The sequence below is a fragment of the Grampus griseus genome (assembly GCF_964374135.1).
Source record: "Grampus griseus genome assembly, chromosome: 4".
In the NCBI taxonomy this organism is placed as follows: domain Eukaryota; kingdom Metazoa; phylum Chordata; class Mammalia; order Artiodactyla; family Delphinidae; genus Grampus; species Grampus griseus.
The window spans coordinates 47,547,425-47,566,722 of NC_138997.1; the positions used below are offsets into that span (position 1 = coordinate 47,547,425).

Here is a 19,298-nt window from a genome sequence, read left to right on the forward strand (position 1 = left end):
AGATGATATAATGAAAGAAAAGACCCCATTATAATAGCAATACAAAAATAAAATACTCAGAAGTAAACTTAACAAGAAGTGTGTAAAATCTATATGGTAAAAGGAAATCTCTAGAACAACACCAAAAGATTTAAGTAAGACTGAGGAACTAGTCATGGTTTTAAGACAAACCATATTCTTGAGTAGGATTCAACATCATAAAGATGACAGTTCCCCCTATATTCATTATACATTGAATACAACTACAGAAAAAATGGTATTTTGCTTTTTTCTAGATGAATATAATTTTATTCTAAAGTTAATATGGAAAAATAAAAGAGAAAACCAGGAAATCTTTGAATAGGAAGAACAATGAGAGGGAACTCTTTGTACTTGATACAGCAGTCTTTTTCATTTCAGATAATGGTACCACCTTCTGCCCAGATACTTAGAGTAAAAGTCTGAGTTCCCCTTGTTTTTTCTCTTTCTTTCATTTGCTATAAACAATCAACAAATGTAGAGTATATGTTTAGAACCATCCCAAGCCACCAAAATTATGAAGCATCCTCCCATCTCTATCTTAATACAATTCTCCTATATTTAGAAGGTTCCCCTTATACATTAGCAGCCCACTCAAGCACTCTCTTGTTCCAAATGAGAGCCTCCCAAATCCCTGCAAAAACCAAAATTAAAACCAAACCTTCCCACTTCATCATTACTGATGATTTCATCAAGGAACTGAGCGATACATAATCCAGTGAGTTATATACACATAAAATTAACAATCTGTAAAGCTTCAAGCAAAAGAAAAATATTGAGATGAATTTCAATCAGCATGGAAAGATCTTTAGATAACTCCACTCCTTCAATAATAATATCTAGTTAAATTGTTTTTACTCCTAAGTGAGTTTGGCTAGGAATACCCATGGAAATATCAAAGTCTTATTTAGACTTGATTGATCAGTTTCTGACTATTGTGCTAGTCAGAACAATGGGAAGGTTTTTAGCCTGCTATTCATTAAAATGGATGATGATAGCAAAAGAGAGTTGAGCCAAGGGAGTTAAGAGCAAATGTGTTCAAATAATGCCTCAGACGCTTCTGCCTTTTCCCCTTGATACCTGTTCCTGGTTCTGAGAACTAGATATCCTAACTGTCTTCTTACCTGGCGTTGTGAAAATTCTTGTCATTTCTGTTTTCAATTCTGGTGCCCCATTACTTTTGTTCAATGAGTCCTATGACTTGCTGCACCTAGTCATTTCTAGCACCTCAAATTTTTCCCTAGGGTAATCAGAACCAACAGGTTACAGCAGCTACTCCATAAAATGATGTATATCTCCGACCCTCAGATGACTTTTTCCCTCACTCAGTTTTATCCTCATATTGTGAGTATGATAAGAGCCTGGGCTCAGGCTTAATTTTTCTATCACACAAACCCAGATAAAAATGCTTTGTGACCACCTACAAGGGTGGGATAGGGAGGGAGACGCAAGAGGGAGGAGATATGGGGATATATGTATATGTATAGCTGATTCACTTTGTTATAAAGCAGAAACTAACACACCACTGTAAGGCGATTATACTCTGATAAAGATGTTAAGAAAATGTTTTATAAGAAGTATTAAGCAACTTCATTGTGCCCAGTGCTTTACATCATGTTTGTAAGATATAGTAAGAATAAAAGACTTAGAACCTATCTCCCAGAATCATAGAGTTCTGTTAGAACTTAATAAATTAGCTGCTGGGCAAGATACGCTTCTTACTATATAAAAGTCCACAGTCAATCAAGACTTGTTCACTGGGAGCCACCTGCACAGTTTTCTAGGCTATCATTACCTCTGTAATTTATGCAAAACTGCAGATTGTAGCAAAGAGTTGTTGGCAATTAAAATTTGAGGAAATTAATATTTTCTATTTAAAAATGTTAAGACAAACAACACAATATGATTCATTTTAGAGTATCATTTTTTTGTTAAAATTACCTAAATGAGGAATTTACTTTTGTCAGACATTTCCAGCCATTCCCTACATTCATTTATTCGACAATCAAGAAATAATCCCAGGACCATGCCAAGTGATGGAGATACACAATTCCCTCCTCTCATATGGAAAACAGATCTGTGAATCAGAATTATAATACAATGTGATAACTCCACACTAAAAGGAGGTATAAGTTACAGTGTTGGCACAGAGAACCATTATCTACTCTAGCTAAGAACAGCACAGGGGCACTTAAAGGTCTAAGAGAGAGGTTCTTGATGTGAGTAGGAATTTGGTTTGCTTCTGCTTCAATTCCCTTATGCTTTTCCTATCCCTTCCAACTGATAAATTATTTTCCATAAAAATAATTACAGGCATATTATTTCGCCCAGACTTTTGGAAAGTTCTTTCTTACAAGAGCTAAAGTCTCCCTTTTGGCAAATTTTACTAGGATCCTAGATCTGTCTTTCACAGCAACGCATGACAAGTCTCATCTTCCTTTTCCATGAGGCAAATCTTCAAATACATACTTGCTTGTGCCTGTATAAGCAGATGAAGCCAAATGGCAAATCCAACAGGAGCTCGAATCTCACATGTAGGGTTTTGCTTTGTTACTTTTTAAGGGAAAAATGAGTCATTCCCAATATATTAACTCATACCATGGTCTGTTTGAAAGGGAAAATTACCAGGGAAATCGCAAGAAGGAAAACTCAGTATTTGTCAACAGAATAGCACTAGCTGGATAAGAGAAGCCTGAGTTCTGTTTTCGGACAAATGCCTCGAGAGGCCTAAAGATTCTGAACTTGAACATGTATTTCTTTCCCTCTCCATAAGCTGCAATTACATCTTTAAGCATAAAACAGACAAAAAACAAAATGCACAGAGCCAAAACATATGTGATGAAAATAGCTCTTATATAAGAACTTACTACACGTCTAGCACTGTTCTAGTACTTTACACGTATTAACTCACACAATCTTCACCAAACACTGTAAGTGTATTTTTTATGAGGTAGAAACTAATATTATTTACATTATTATAAATAAGAAAACCGAAAAAATACAAAAAGCCCATAATTTGTTCAAGGTCATAAAACTATAGAAGAGTGATAATTCAAATTTATTTAGTTCAGCTCTAGTGGCCAAGCTCCTAGTCACTTCACTACACAGCCTCCGCCCTAAGCAGAAAGGAAAGGAACCATTGGAGTTCACAGTTGTAAAATCAGAGCTGAGAAACACTATGTGTTCACTTTGGTCAGCAGAATAGCATTTCTGGGATTATCATCCTGACTCTTTCAGGAGGCCAGTGGGGGATCTTGGATGACACTTCTTTTTCCTTAGGGATAAAGTCTGCCTTTAGATCTCACCTGGAACACACTGGTAGTACTAATAAGACAGCATCTGACAGAAAACACATGTGTCTCTAACACAAAAAGGACATTTTCAGCTTTAATTTTTACCACTTGTAAAATAATCAAGAGCTAATTTCCCCAGATCTTAAAACAATACTGTACTCTCTTGGCTCCTGAATTCCATCTACTATAAGTTTTCTGTTTCAACTTCAGCTGTTTTTTCTTTGTTTAAATAACTTTAGATACAGTTACAGAGTACTCAGATCTAAGCCTTCTTTTCATGCTTAAAATGGGCCAGACTTTAATCTGGTATCTGGTCAAGACCTGGCTGGTTTGATTTGCTGTTTATCAGTCTTTCAGTTATCTTCCAAACACCTTGGGTCACTAGGTGGATGACAACTAAGGAATATGGTTTCACGTTTAGTTACTCAAATACCGTTTCAATTCCACTCCTTTTAAACATCTATCTCAATCTATCTCTTTTGTGAGAAAGAGTATTAGGAAGGACTTACTGAATCTTGACCACCATTGTCTCTAGATAGTTAAAAGATCTTCCCCTGGTTTCAGCCAAAAATTATTGAATCGAAATCATGGATTCATTCATTTAACATAGACAATATATAAATGAGCAAATACATATATAATAAAAAGTTTGCATAGAAATAAGTGCTATGAAGAAAAAAAGCACAGAGTAAGTAAACAGAGTAATAGCATAGGTGCTACTTTGATAAGGTGGTCAGGGACAGCCTGGAGAGATAACATTTGGACAGAAACCCGAAGGAAGTGAGGAAATAATTATGTAAATAACTTCCAAAAAGAGCATTCTAGGCCGAAGGAAAACCAAGGGCAAAGATCCTGACACGTGAGCATGTATGACATGTTCTAGGAAAGCAAAATGCAGGTGTGGCTTGGAGGGCAGTGATGAAGGTGAGAATGGTAAAAATTGAGTAAGGAGAGGCAGCCCAGGTGGGATCATGTAAGATCTTGCATATCGTACTAAGGAATTTGGATGTTATTCTGGTGTTTTATTGTTTTGAGTGTTATGGGAAGCCACAGATGATTGAGACACACCAGTTAGAAAACAGACTGCACGCAGGAGATGAGACAAGGGTGGAGGCAGGAAACTGGTTTGTAAATTTTATAGTGTGAGATAACGGCTGTCTGAACTAAGGTCTTATTAGTGAAGATGGTGAGATCATGGGTATATTTGACACAGACTGTTAATGGATAAGACATGGGGTGTGAGAGAGAGAAGTCAAGGATGGCCTGAGCAACTGGGTGAATTGATGGCGACATTTACTAAGACAGGGAAGACTAAGGGAGTAAAATTAAGAGTGAAGGTTTGTATATGGTAATTTTGAGATGCCTACTGACCATCCAAGTGGAGTTGTCAAGTGGACAGTGGTTATATGGGTCCAGAGTAAGAGGTGACACAGGCAGTATTTAAAGCTATGAGGCCGGAAAAGATTGACTAGGGAATGACTCTGGAACAGGAAGTGAAGCCCTGGGCTCATTCCCATACGTTGAGTAGTCTTCCTCAGTTACCCTCCCTGTATACATTCTTCTGTGGAGCTTCCTAAAAAATACCGATATTCAGATCTAACTCATAAAGATTCTGATATGATTGTTCTGTGTTGGGCTTAGGTGGCTACATTTTTAAAAGCCCCCAGATGATTACAGTGGACAGTTAAGTTTGAGAAACACTGGTTTAGAATTTGGGAAGAAAGGAATGACTCAAAAACTGAGAATGAGAAGAAACGTCTAAGTGAGATCAGAGAAATGTATGCCAATGGTAGCTTTGATCTATGCTAAACAATAAGAGAAACAACCCTATAAAATATGGCTGTTTCATTAAATTAAAAAGCATGTTATAAATATTACTCAGTCCATTACATAGTTCCCTGCTTATAAGTAACTTTAGGAGAAAATATTTTTTGGTCTTAATATCAGAAAATATTTTATTTATCCTGAGCATGTGTTTCCTTTTTATTAATCTTTATTGGAGTGTAGCTGATTTACAACATTGTAGTTATAGTTTCAGGTGTACAGCAAAGTGAATCAATTATACATATACATATACCTACTCTTTTTTTTTAGATTCTTTTCCACATAGGCCATTACAGAGTACTGAGTAGAGTTCCCTGTGCTAGCAGGTTCTTACTAGTTATCTATTTTATATATAGTAGTATGTATATGTCAGTCCCAATCTCCCAATTTATCCCTCCCCATCTTATCCCCTGGTAACAATAAGTTTGTTTTCTACATCCATGACTCTATTTCTGTTTTGTAACATGTGTTTATTTTTAACTTTAAAGATACTTACTTGGGTAACTAGTCATCTTTTTTTCCTGCCTAAAAGCTCACAGGATGAAATTAGTAACCCTATCACAGAAAGTATAGTTTAGACTCAATTAAATAAATGTACCAAACACATATTCAGTGTGCTTGGCAGGGGAAAATATCCATGAAGATTTAATGATATGCCTATTTTTAATAGTAGCTTTATTCTTGGCTCCATTTTAGTTCCAGGCCTTGCTTCCCCTTTTTCTTAACTAGTTCTCATTTGCATTGTGCTTCATATATTGTTGTGGACCACCTTAAGTACTTTTTAGAATAAATGCAGTATAATAGCTTATATGAACTGAACACTGAGTTCTAGGGAAATGCAGGAACAGAGTGTGCACTCGGGCAATATGATAAAGAGCCTATTCTCATTAACACTGGGCTCTCCTGCTCCAGCAGTCAATCTTCACCCATCAAGACTCCAACTATGGTGTAAACAAGTTGCCAGTTATAAAGGAAAATATTGGCTTTGGAGTCTTATATTTTTAGGATTATTTTCCTATTAATAGTGATAAAATGTGTTAAATCATCCACATGAATCAATTCCCAGGTGACGAAATTCCTCATGGTACCAAACAGCTAGGTCAGTATTCCTGACTGTGAAACAGATATTAAGCTATATATATATATATATATATATATATATATATATATATATATATATATATATATATATATATATATATATATATATATATATATATATATAAAACTAACTAAATTTTAAAGCGATCAGACCCTCCCAAATCTTAGCCAAAATGAGGTAGTCAGCTCAGTCATGGGATAAGGGGCATGAGCCAAAGTACTGCCCTTTCCTTTCTAGTTGTTTTGGCTGGGAGATGTATGTATGAGATCTATTTGTTAAAGCTTTATATAATTTTTACATTTATTTTTATTTTTTTCTTTCCAAGATTAACAGATGAAAAGAAACTCAGGAATCTTATTACAAAGTCTTATTCTGCAAACTTGCTTAAAAGACCATAGACTAAGGCTAAATAAGTATTCTCAAGGCTCTGAATTCATTCTCTGTGTGGAAAAAGGCTAGACCTCTGGGGTGTATTAGTACAAATTTAGCAAATATATAGATACAAATATGGCAACTATAAATACAAATATATATATACACACACACATATATATGTATATGTGTGTGTGTGTGTGTGTGTATATATATATAATAGTTTTAGGGGGGATAAAAACAACTTTCAGGGTTAAAGACTTTTACTCTCACAGATTCACAGTACTTACTATATTAAAGGTTATATTATATTACTATATTCACAGTCAAGATATATGTTTGATTTTGTTTAACCCAGATTTCCCAGACTTATTTGACTAATTTTTGTCCCTTTAAAAAAAAAACTAAACCCATTTAGAGAAACACACTCCACAGGGTGTGGGTCATCTCAAGAGGTGAGAGGCCCCGAAATACGGGGTGGTTAGTTTTTATGGGCTGGGTAATTTCATAGGCTAATGAGTGGGAGGATTAGTCCAACTATTTTGGGGAAGGGGTGGAGATTTCCAGAAATTGGGCCACCTCCCACTTTTTGGCCTTTTTAGCTGGCCTCAGAACCATTTAAAATCTTGTGGTACATCCGTGCTCCTAAGAATACAGCTTATGAATAGCCATATTAAAACTTACATGATACTCTTGGTCTACAAATAAAGAGAATTTATTCATTCATTTATTGAACAAAGACTTTTTGGAGAGCTATTATGCTAGATGCTGGAAATAAAATGGGAAGATAAAGAGATATGGTTTTCGCTCTTGTGGAGTTAATAGTCCAGTGAGTATGATGAAAATTAATCAGATAGTGACACAAATAAATGACAATCACAAACTGATAAATGTTGTGAAGGAAAAGTTCTTCAATGTGTCTATGGTGGTGTGTGTGAGGGGGTGGGAGAGATTTTCAGAAGTTCTATCTGATGTACTTACTATATATGTATAATAACACTGCTTGGCATTGACCTGATTTTTTTTTTAAATCATCAAATCATCATTTACCATTATGGTATGAATGATTTATTTTGTACAGAGTGAACTTTTTCCTTCTAGAGATTTTAGAAATTTTTAATAACTTCAAGTAAATATAGTTTTAGTTTTGTCTGTGAGGTGGGATTTTTTAGTTTGAAGTGAAGAACAGTGACAGAAGGTAGACAATAAAAACATTCCATTGCAATAGTACAAAAGATAGGCATAAAAAGGTATAACATTAATGTATAACTATAGCTAGAAATCATCCACTCCTTCCCACAACCAAGCTTTTTATTATAGAAAGCTCTCCTCCTTTGCAGCATTTTGCACAATTATAATGATTAATCATTCATACCTAATTGTTTGATCACTGTCTTTCCTACTAAACTGTAAGCTCAAGAGGACAGGGCAATATCTGATTTATTCACTATCATATTCCCATGCTTAGTGACAAAGAAATCAACTCCTCTGTAAGAAGGCAGCATTACATGCCAGCAGCTCAAGAAAAAAAAAAAAAGTCTAAACAAAATGATAGATTTTAAATGTTTTACTGGAAAAATGCTGTGACCTCTTTCAATTAATGCTGTCAGCAATAATTTTCCTTCCCTTCCCAGTATCCTTAGGTCTCCTCTCCCCTTCCTGATGGTCGTGAGGCATTCTCCTCTACTGTGATCTGACTCTTGGGCAAAAGGGGAGGCATAAGTTATACTTTTATGTAAATGCCTATAATGTTAAAATATGAAGGAGTTAGTTTATAGTAAGTACCTAGCTACTTCTGTTCCCTCCTCCCCACTATATAGGGATTTTTTTTTTCCATAAACGGCAGTATTTTATTTTAAATCCCTAGCCTGCAGTCTTATTTTCTACAATACAGGCACACAGGAAACACTAAATAAACTGTTATTGATTCACTGACTAGTTGCATTATTACATGCCAAGCCCTGTGCTAAATTTCAGAGATACAAAAAGCCTAAGACAAAATATTTGTCATTGAGTAGTTCATATTTACTATGTCTGTGTAGAAAAGGGGACCAGGTAGACAATCAATATGCAACAGGATTAGTACTGGGATGGCAGCACATACAACATGTAAAAGTTAGATTTGCTGCACATCTTGAAAGGTGGGCTGGAGGTGAGAGGAAAGCAGGCGAGTGAGGGGAAACAGCATTCCCTGCAGAGGGAACAGGGTATGTAATGGAAAGGAGGCCTGGAAGAGATGGTGTGTTTGGGGAACAATGTGCAGTTCTATGAAGCTTCAGCATAAGGTACCAGGGGGAACTCGATGGGATGAATGGCTGAAAAGGCTGGTGGAGCAGAAATGAATATCCTAACAAGTGATGCTTTGAATAATCGGGCTTATAGACATAAGAAAAGGGATGCTTTGTGCTAATAATTATGAAAAAAAATGCCTGGTACTTTGAGGTCATGAGGAAAGAGGGAAAATGAAAGGGGAAAAAAAAAGATTTGGACTTCACTTTATATTTTAAATAGTGTTTAATGTTATTTTCAACAGGGCAACTAATAGTTCCAGCTGCCTGATGTGAGAATATGTGACATTTTTCCAAGTACATTGCTTTCCAGATACTAGCTGGCTGAATTTCAGAGATGTTGAAAATGAAACAGTACTCCGACTATTCAACTTAGAAAATGAGACTACAGCAAGCATTTGTTCTTTTCTATTGCTTTCCACTATGCAAACTCAAAGCTGTAATTCAGTAAAGTTTAGTCAACACAGAGGCGTCATAAAACATAATACCCCCAATATCTTACCACGAGTACTTCTACCTTAGGAATAGCGGAATGGGAGGAGAAAAGACTATAAGTGCCTGCCGTCCCCCTGCCCCCATTTGACAATGGTTCATTCCACAGCGGCAGCAAAAGTCCCACTCCATTCCACTGGCAACAAGACTAAGAATCTCCGTCCGGGAGGCGTGATTGCTTTGCGTGACTCCTCTCTCCTAGGTGTTCCTTTTTGTCTCCTCTCTTTGAAACTTGAGAGCACCTGGTCCAACCTGGCACTGCGTTGAGCTTAATCACACATAACCACTCATATTACACTGCACTGCCTGGAACATCCATTCCTGTGTTACTACCTGAAGGCCCCTCCTGTAGGTGAGAGAGAATGCTCCCAGGCTAGCAAAAATGTTCATTTTCACAACTGGAGCCAATTTTCACAAAGGAAAGGCATCACACTGACAAAATATCTTGTGGTTTTCCATTTAGATAGGATGTCCCCTTGAATGAAAAATACCTGATATATAGAAGTTGCAGCAGGTGGGCAGCTTGAGTGCAAAAGCTGAACACCAATGCGGAAGCTGTGCTTTGAGAAACAGTGTCCTGAAGATGCAGTCTGTCATCTTCTGGAAACAGGGGGCCAAGTCTTCTTCACCCCTGTACCACACCCCCACCCCAGTGTTTCACAGAGAATACGCACTGAACGCCTATTACCTGAATGAAGTCAAGAATATCCCGAAGGACTCTAAGCAAAATCAGCTTAGTTGCTGACTCTTCCAAAATGCTCTTTTAAAAAGTCCCAGCAACCAATGCCACTGCAATAGTACCCCAACCTTTTAGTTAAAAGGAGGAGCATGTTGTGGCCATTTAGGGGGATCTATTTAGATGACATGCCCTATGTAAGAATATAAAATAGGCAGAAATGAATTTACTCTAAAAGAATTTGAAATAAAATCAGACTATGTATTCCTTTGGTTATAATTAATACACATAATGCCTGGTCATTATGGCACTTTGTTATCTTAAAGGAAAAAAAAAAACTGTTTCAGAGCAATTGGAGAACTCTGTTTTACTCCATCAGGGTAAGCTAAACATAAAGACATTGTGCTAAAGCCAATAGTATTCAGTTTTCATTCTGAAAACTGAAAGGTTAAGTTACCTGGGTAGGTTACTACACACAAAGACGTTAAAAGAATACCAGTGAATTATAGGTGATCACAATGATATTAAAACATCCTAACAAGTAGTGGGGCTCATGAGAAGAGACTCCACTGTCAATCTCCTTACGTTTCCTCAATTAACCAAGGGCTTCCCTTAGCAAATTCAATGCTTTCTTAGGGATGCTGAATTTTATTTTGTGCCACTAAATATTTATCATTTAAATCACCCATACTTGCATATCATGCCCTCTCTGTACCCTGTCCCCCCACCCTACCACCACCAAGACTATAAGCTCTTGGAAGACAGGAACTATCTCTCACTCTCTATAAAGTACACAGTGGCTTGAATGTCATGTCATCTTTAAAGCCTCCTGTGATGACATGTCCTCAGCAGAAGGTTATCTCCCTGCAGCATCCTGCTGTGTTGAGTATCAGCACTAATTCTTTACCTCAAGATTTTAGCACATTCTCAGTCCTCTAAATATTTTAAGCCCTTGAAGAATTAAAAGAAGCTCTTTCTCACAAAACAGCCGGGATCCATGTCCTAAATAATCAAGACTAAAAGCCAGCCCTGTGTAGACACATATTAATCAAGCTAAATTACAGTATCGCCATTTTTCTTCTAGTGCAATTATCTTTGGCTTTAAGACACAAATGAATCATTTGGGCTCTGAATCTTTTCTGGCAAAGAAGTACAGTGTGAGTTAAATGCTCAACATTCTGAGTGTCATCAGAACAAGTTCTATAGATATGAATTTGCCCAGTTAATCCTCCTTCATTATGTCCATAAGCTAACAATGCACATGTAGTCACTGCACATCATTACTGCTCTAGCAGACATGGACATTTGAAATATTAACTTTCCCACAGACTGCAAATCTTCGGTAAGCAGCTCTCAACAATTCATTATACTAATCATATATGTCACCATACTCCTATTAAATATGCATGAGATTAATAAACACCACCCATGTTGCGAACTATCCAACATCATTTTTAATACAATTTATTACCTTTTAGATACTGTAATTATAACGGCACCTGTATGCCACTATAACTGTAAATTTAACCACCTGGCGTTTAAGTAACTAGTACTATATCTAATTCCAATTTTGTTCAATTTCTAACATGCATTCAAGTGAAAATATTTTGTAACACAAAGTATAAAATATTTATAAAGTAAATGTGTTTTATGACATAGGACTATCTAATTTAAAATTGCATAAATAAGAGGTAAATTAACTTACTTAGACTTAGGTATTTTATAGACAAATAATTCAAAATTGAAATTTATCAAGAAATTAGCACACAATATATTAATATCCACAAGAAAAAGTGCAATGTAAAGTAAACTTTGGAATATTACGATGTCATATTTATAATCTAATATTTTATTAACTTTATAAATTCTATGTTTATGCAAATTATTACAACAAAGATTAGATTTGATCCAAATAAAAGTAAATATAAAACCTACAGAAGAAGAAAATAAAATTTCAAATGAAGGTGAAAAATACATCATTGACCTTGGATTATGTTATTCTAAACTTTTTAGTTAGTATGGCCACAGATTATTATTTAAGCATAATAATGGAAATAACAGTAATAGTCACAGTTCACATGTACCAAGGGCTTACTTAACTTACTGTGTCAGGCACTGTGAAGAGTGCTTTACATACAAGTCTCATTCAATTTTCATAATAACCCAATGAAGGAGATATTAATATTATCTGCACTTTACAAATGAGGGAAGTGGAGACTTACACAGATTAAATGACTTACCCAAGGATACAGGGCTTGGCAGGGGAGGGGTCTGACTTCAAGTCTATCCTCCTAACCAGACAGTCAGCACCCAGCTCCCAGCTTTGTACACCACCTCCTTGAATGGCCTTGGGTAAGTCACTGAAGTCTCTAAAGCTCACTTCCTTTAGCTGCAAAATGTGAATATGAATATATTCCAGAATTACTGAGAATGAAATAAGATAGTTCATGAGAAAGTGCTGTGTAATTAATAGAGCTGCATAGTGCTGCTTGTTTTGTTATTGATGAAATAAGAAAATAATAAGTTGAAGAAGATATACAGACTGCCAACAAACACATGAAAGAATGCTCAACATCATTAATCATTAGAGAAATGCAAATCAAAACTACAATGAGATATCATCTCACACCAGTCAGAATGGCCATCATCAAAAAATCTAGAAACAATAAATGCTGGCGAGGGTGTGGAGAAAAGGGAACACTCTTGCACTGCTGGTGGGAATGTGAATTGGTTCAGCCACTATGGAGAACAGTATGGAGGTTCCTTAAAAAACTACAAATAGAACTACCATATGACCCAGCAATCCCACTACTGGGCATATACCCTGAGAAAACCAAAATTCAAAAAGAGTCATGTACCAAAATGTTCATTGCAGCTCTATTTACAATAGCCCGGAGATGGAAACAACCTAAGTGCCCGTCATCGGATGAATGGATAAAGAAGATGTGGCACATATATACAATGGAATATTACTCAGCCATAAAAAGAAACAAAATTGAGCTATTTGTAATGAGGTGGATAGACCTAGAGTCTGTCATACAGAGTGAAGTAAGTCAGAAAGAAAAAGACAAATACCGTATGCTAACACATATATATGGAATTTAAGAAAAAAAATGTCATGAAGAACCTAGGGGTAAAGCAGGAATAAAGACGCAGACCTCCTAGAGAACAGACTTGAGGTTATGGGGAGGGGGAAGGGTGAGCTGTGACAGGGCGAGAGAGAGTCATGGGCATATACACACTAACAAACGTAGTAAGGTAGATAGCTAGTGGGAAGCAGCCGCATGGCACAGGGATACTGGCTCGGTGCTTTGTGACAGCCTGGAGGGGTGGGATAGGGAGGGTGGGAGGGAGGGAGACGCAACAGGGAAGACATATGGGAACATATGTTTATGTATGACTGATTCGCTTTGTTATAAAGCAGAAGCTAACACACCATTGTAAAGCAATTATACCCCAATAAAGATGTTAAAAAAAAAAAAAAGAAAAAAAAAGAAAATGAAGAAAAAACTGCCTATTTTGGCTCTTGGTCAAAATCTTCCAACAAAAATGGTACACCTAGGTAAATTTTCCTGGTTGTTTTTCCTTGCTTAACAGAAACTATTAAATAAAGGTAAATATGAATCAATATCTTTATTATACCCTAAGAGATAGATGAGCATTAACAGATTAAGTTAGAAGTGAATAGTTAAGCTAGAGATGCAACTTTGTAGATGGTTACCATGAAAACTATGTTGATATTACCAGATTTGGCCTTTCAAAAAGCTCTTCAAAACTAAGGCTTTTTAAAGTTTCTTTGAGTCATTATCAGGCCCTAGTTTACTATGATCCACATACACATTTTGATTTGTTGCAATATTTAAGTCCTTAAGTCCAGGCAGGCACAAACAATTCAAACTCTAATAATTTGTAATTTTATATAAGTGATATGTTATCATTGGGCTTCTTTTTCCTAAGGGCTTCGTGGCTTAAAAAAATATTTCATATGCATTACGTCAACCAAGATCATAAAATTAGTACAGTTGACCCTTGAACAACGTGGAGGTCTGGGACACCCACCCTCTGCACAGTCAAAAATCCTCCTGTAACTTTACAGTCAGCCCCTGGATTTATGATTCCACATCCATTGATTCAACTAACCACAGATTATATAGTACTGTAGTATGTATTTAGTGAAAAAAAAAATCTATGTATATGTGGACTTGTGCAGTTCAAACCCGTGTTGTTCAACAGTCAACTGTATTTGAAAATTTGAGATCAGGAAACTGGAATTCACCAAGGTTAATAATGGTAAAAAAAAAAAAAAAAAAAACACCAAACATATCTATATATTGGTGGTGTGTTTTAGGGGGGTAGTGTGTATGGGTATACAGATATCTATCAACATGTGATTTTTATGTATCTAGCCTTGCTACCCTTCTTAATGTCTATATTTTTAATGATATAAAGGAAGTATATATAGCCAAAGGATAAAGTAGGAACAAAGGGGCCACATTTTTCCAGTAATTCTTTTATTCATTGTCAAGGTGCTCATGTCATTAGATAGGGAATAAAGGGAAATTTGCAGAAGCCCATAAATATTCTATTTTTTTTTTGCAGAAGCCCATAAATATTTGCAGAAGCCCATAAATATTTGCAGAAGCCCATAAATATTCTATGGGCTTCTTTATTTGCAGAAGTCCATAAATATTCTATGTCACATTTTCAAACACATTTATTTGATGATTGTAAGTGAGAAAACTGTAAGAGTACATAGAATCTCCAGGTTGCCCCTACCTCCTGGCCGTTCGTGCTCTCCATCAGTGTGTAAGAGCATGGCGATGGGCATCCCTGCATTCTTGGATCTTCCAGCCACAACCACATTTTTTCCAAATGTTTCAATTCCTTAAAACACAGAGTTTGGTTTAAATGAAGAATAAGCAACAAGAAGCAAAGTAAACATCTCAACAGCCAACTGCAGTATTCTTTAAAAACTTCTAATTTAATTTGAATTATTTTGTGGCTTGTCTATAATGTTCCCACATTCACTATTTATAAATATTTCTTTTTATAATTCTTGGATCTGTCATGTTCCCTCTCATTATGGCCTCATTAAAAAACCACAGACATTTTCAAGCTTCTATTAAATTAGTTTTAAACATTAAAATTCATATGAAGTGTAGAAGAGTGGAGACAAAATATTAACCACTAATCACAAAGCAAGCAAAGTGCAAGGTCAAGATTAATTGGCAATCAAACTTGGAGCAAATCTAGGACAAAATGAAGTGGGGGAAAAAGTATTTTTCACAAAACTCATGCACTTTATTCTATAGGAGAGAAGCACTAAATTTATGGACTTAGAAAGGTCTGAAAGATAAAGCTTACAGATTTAACACACTTAATCTCTTTGGGGCATAGTATCTTCATAAGTAAAATGAAAAAATTAGAATTAAGGCTTTTCTAAGTACTAACATTCTAAGAGTATAATTCTAGGATCTGCTTGCCCTTGGAAGTTCTCTCCCTCAGTTAGAAAAGAGAAGATTAGCAGGAGGAGATGCTGCCAAAACTGTAAGAGACAGTGATGAAGGCAGGAGAACTATCGAGGGTCTTTGAGAGCATTATTGAATTTAGAGCACAATTCAAGGGCAAGTGTTTATAATGAAAACCTAGCTCATTAGAGATGGTGCAAAATGTTCGGCACATTTTTTTAAAAATAAACTTATTTTATTTATTTGTTTATAAATTTATTTTGTTGCGTTGGATCTTCGTTGTGGTGCAGGGGCTTCTCATTGCAGTGGCTTCTCGTTGCGGAGCACGGGCTCTTAGAGCACGGGCTTCAGTAGTTGTGGCTCGCGGGCTATAGAGCGCAGGCTCAGTAGTTGTGGTGCACAGGCTTAGTTGCTCCACGGCATGTGGGATCTTCCAGGAGGGCTAGAACCCGAGTCACCTGCATTGGCAGGCGGATTCTTAACCATTGCACCACCAAGGAAGCCCAGCATATTTTGTTTTTAAAGGTAAGGAAAAACATAATACATTTTGAAAAATGTACATGAAAATACCTTCAGCTTATAGTTTTACAGTAGGGAGATAAACTTTCTATTTGGAAAATTCACTCCCTGAAAGGTGAAACAGCAGTTTCTTGTAATCTGGCATGTGTTCTTCATTTTATCTTATTTCAGATTATTCTTTGACTTCTGTAACTTTGTATATTCCTGTAGATTGAAGTTTAATGCTTATTTTCTTTCACTCTCTTTCAAGACAATGTGAAAATGCTCATTTTGGTACTTAGCACCCATGTCCCATAGACCAACCTGTTCGTTTGATAATTTCCCAAACAGCACTAGCAGTGGCAGGTATGAGAGAATGCTGATCCAGGCATAGCCTTCCAATGTTAATAATATGAAATCCATCTACGTCTTTTTCCGGGGCAATTCCATTGCATACTGTCCGCTCATCCACGTGGTCTGAAAAGTAAATAAAATTGATTTAGTTTTACAATTGTTATCTATTTGCAAGTCTGGAAAATTAAATTGGAGGGCCTATAGTCACATCACTTATGGTTCAGCTTTAGTTAAGATATAAAATCATTACTCTATTCCTTTTATTGCCATGAAAATAGTAAGCCAAACTGCTCTTGACCAATGGCTGTAATTAACTGCTGTAAGAGTATATGCAAGTACAGGGCCAGAAGTGGCTGGCCTGGTAAAAGGGAAAAATCTGTGAAATCAAACAATACCAATGAGATCTGGGAACAGTCAGATGATAAGGCTTTGCCTCTATAAGTTTGCATATTTAAATGTATGTTTTTCCTATACAAGATAGTTCCACGAATAGGCTTCTGTTGAATATTGTTAGCATTACAGATTAAAAGGGCTTTGTTAGTGTTAAAAATAGCCATGACATCATTAATGCCTAGCTTCCTCCCAAATGACATAATAGAAAAGCAAACACACACACACACACACACACACACACACACACACGTACCACACACATCATTTCCCTGAAGCATTATTACATTGAAATCCAAAATATCATTATGGTTTCCTTTATGAAAGGAAAAGAACATAACTTGAGTAATGAACTAATCAAATGAGATACGAGATGCCAATCATCTCATTTTGAAAAGTAATAAGTATAGAAATATAAAATAGGCTCTTAATACTACTCTATGCAGAGTAGCTTAGGGTATCCTAAATCCAACAATTAACCCACATTCCTAAAATACTAAAATAAAGGTATATTTGCTACAGAAAAGTTTCCTTATGTATTACACAATGAATGCCATTTAGAAATAATTTTTTAAAACATTATCAAAGCCCAAGTTCAAACAGTTTTCAAAAGAGACATGTCTTATGTCTCAGATATTTTATATCCTAAAAGTGACACTACTGCCATCTTACTTTAAATAGATCCAATTTGCCATTACTAGGCTACCAAATCATTTACATATATAAAAGTCATAATATGAATCATATTCAATTAGAAATTGGGTCTTTGGAATATCTCTCCAATGACTAGTTTGTCACTTTCAATAATTGTATTCATTCTATAATGTCCTACCAGAGTAAGCCTCCATCTGTTTTCTCTGAAGATAGAAGATGATTATACAAGTTCTAGCAAAAATTTTTTTTAGAATTACATATTTAACTTACTATTTGAGGACAAAAATAGTGGTTCCTTTTTAAATCTGGTTGATTATGATGATGATGATGGTGATGATTCAGTTTTTAGACACCTACCACTCATGCAGACGCTTCATGCCATGGATATTTCTTACAACAAAATCAAAAGCTTTGTAAATAAAAAAAGAAATAACTGTAATTGAACACTCCATTATTGAGTTATGGCTTAAATTAGTTCATTTCTAAATTCAAAATTGGCTACTGTATGTATGGGCCAATAATGTATTGAAAGAATTCAACAAAGGTTCTTTTGTAGATTTTGAGAGCCATCCTCTTACCAAATAAGTCTGAACTACATTGAATTTCGCAGTCTACTGGTCTGTGCTGTTTTACTCACTAAAAATAACATTAACTTGTAATGAACAATTCATCTCACACAATAGCTGAAATACTCAGGAAGAAATGTAAGCATCTGAAAATTTGGGGGCAAGCACTAGAAACTGGCAACTATAGACCTATCCTCTAATGTATTTCTTAAAACTTCAACCCAGATCTTCATTTCAGAACAATTTTATCTTAATTAAGTAATTTTTGTTTAAAAGACAGATGTGTGGACATATAAAAGGTGTGATGTAGTGAACACATGAAAACTGATTATTAATGTGCTTACTATTTAATCTAAAAGGAAAAAACCTATATGAGTAGATTAAAAATGTTAGGATCATAAAAATCAAGGACACCAATTCATACATCACTTTTATGTAACTCTATGTTATCTCAGGAGTGGATTAAATCTCACATACATCCTTTGCCAGGAAAGATGTACCTTTCATTATGTAATCTACAGTGTATGGAAATAATAGGAGTTAGTATATCTTACATTTAAAGAGTGCTTTATAATGTTCATGTTACCATCACACAGGTTTCCCCTTTGGTCTTCATAGTTACTGAGGGCTAAGATAGAAAAGGTATTATCTTCATTTTAAAGATGAAACTGAAAGATTTTGAGACTCAGCCAATCTCAAACTACTACTTAGAAGAGGGATCCAGAATTAAAATCCACATCCGTTTGTCCTAAAACCAGTTTTTCTTTCTGTGTTATACAGAAATCATAAATATTAATCAATCTTAAATACCACTCAACAATTAATATCAGCAAGGGCCCCTGCCTCTTCTAATCAAGACATTTTGATCATCCTAAAATATCCCAAGGAATGCACTGTTTCTTCTAGACCTCCAAAAACAACAGTATTTTTGGATTAACTAACAAGTATCTAAATACATGCAAAACAGCATCAAACGTTTTATAGCACCTTTTGTTAAATGAGTAAGAGAAATAAATACATTTCATGCTTTTAACTGACTGCTACTGAAAGTCCCCTGATGTCTCATCCCTGGGGCCCATGACTTGAAAAGAAGAAACAATCATGAGCCTCAAAAGCATTAATTTTTTTACAATGGTTATAAAACATTTTTGATTCATAGAATACATTGGCAAACAACTAATCACTTAATACCTTATCCAAATGAACGGGAAAACTGGCATTATTCACTTTGTGAGTGTGTGTTTTTCCCATCTATTTAATATTATGAGAAGTCATTAAATCATGCCAGGAAAAAAAATCATCA

The 19,298-nt window shown here is 35.6% G+C and overlaps 1 protein-coding gene across 3 annotated transcripts in view; it reads right to left on the reverse strand.

Moving 5' to 3' along the window:
- MTHFD2L (methylenetetrahydrofolate dehydrogenase (NADP+ dependent) 2 like) overlaps positions 1-19,298 on the reverse strand; it is a 139,960-nt gene that overhangs the window by 79,002 nt on the left and 41,660 nt on the right. For all 3 annotated transcript variants that reach the window (XM_082653254.1, XM_082653251.1, XM_082653252.1), the window contains 2 exons: positions 16,356-16,508; positions 14,842-14,949 (listed from right to left, as the gene is read on the reverse strand). In XM_082653254.1, the coding sequence (XP_082509380.1) occupies positions 14,842-14,949; positions 16,356-16,508 (261 nt within the window). The remainder of the gene's footprint in view (positions 1-14,841; positions 14,950-16,355; positions 16,509-19,298) is intronic.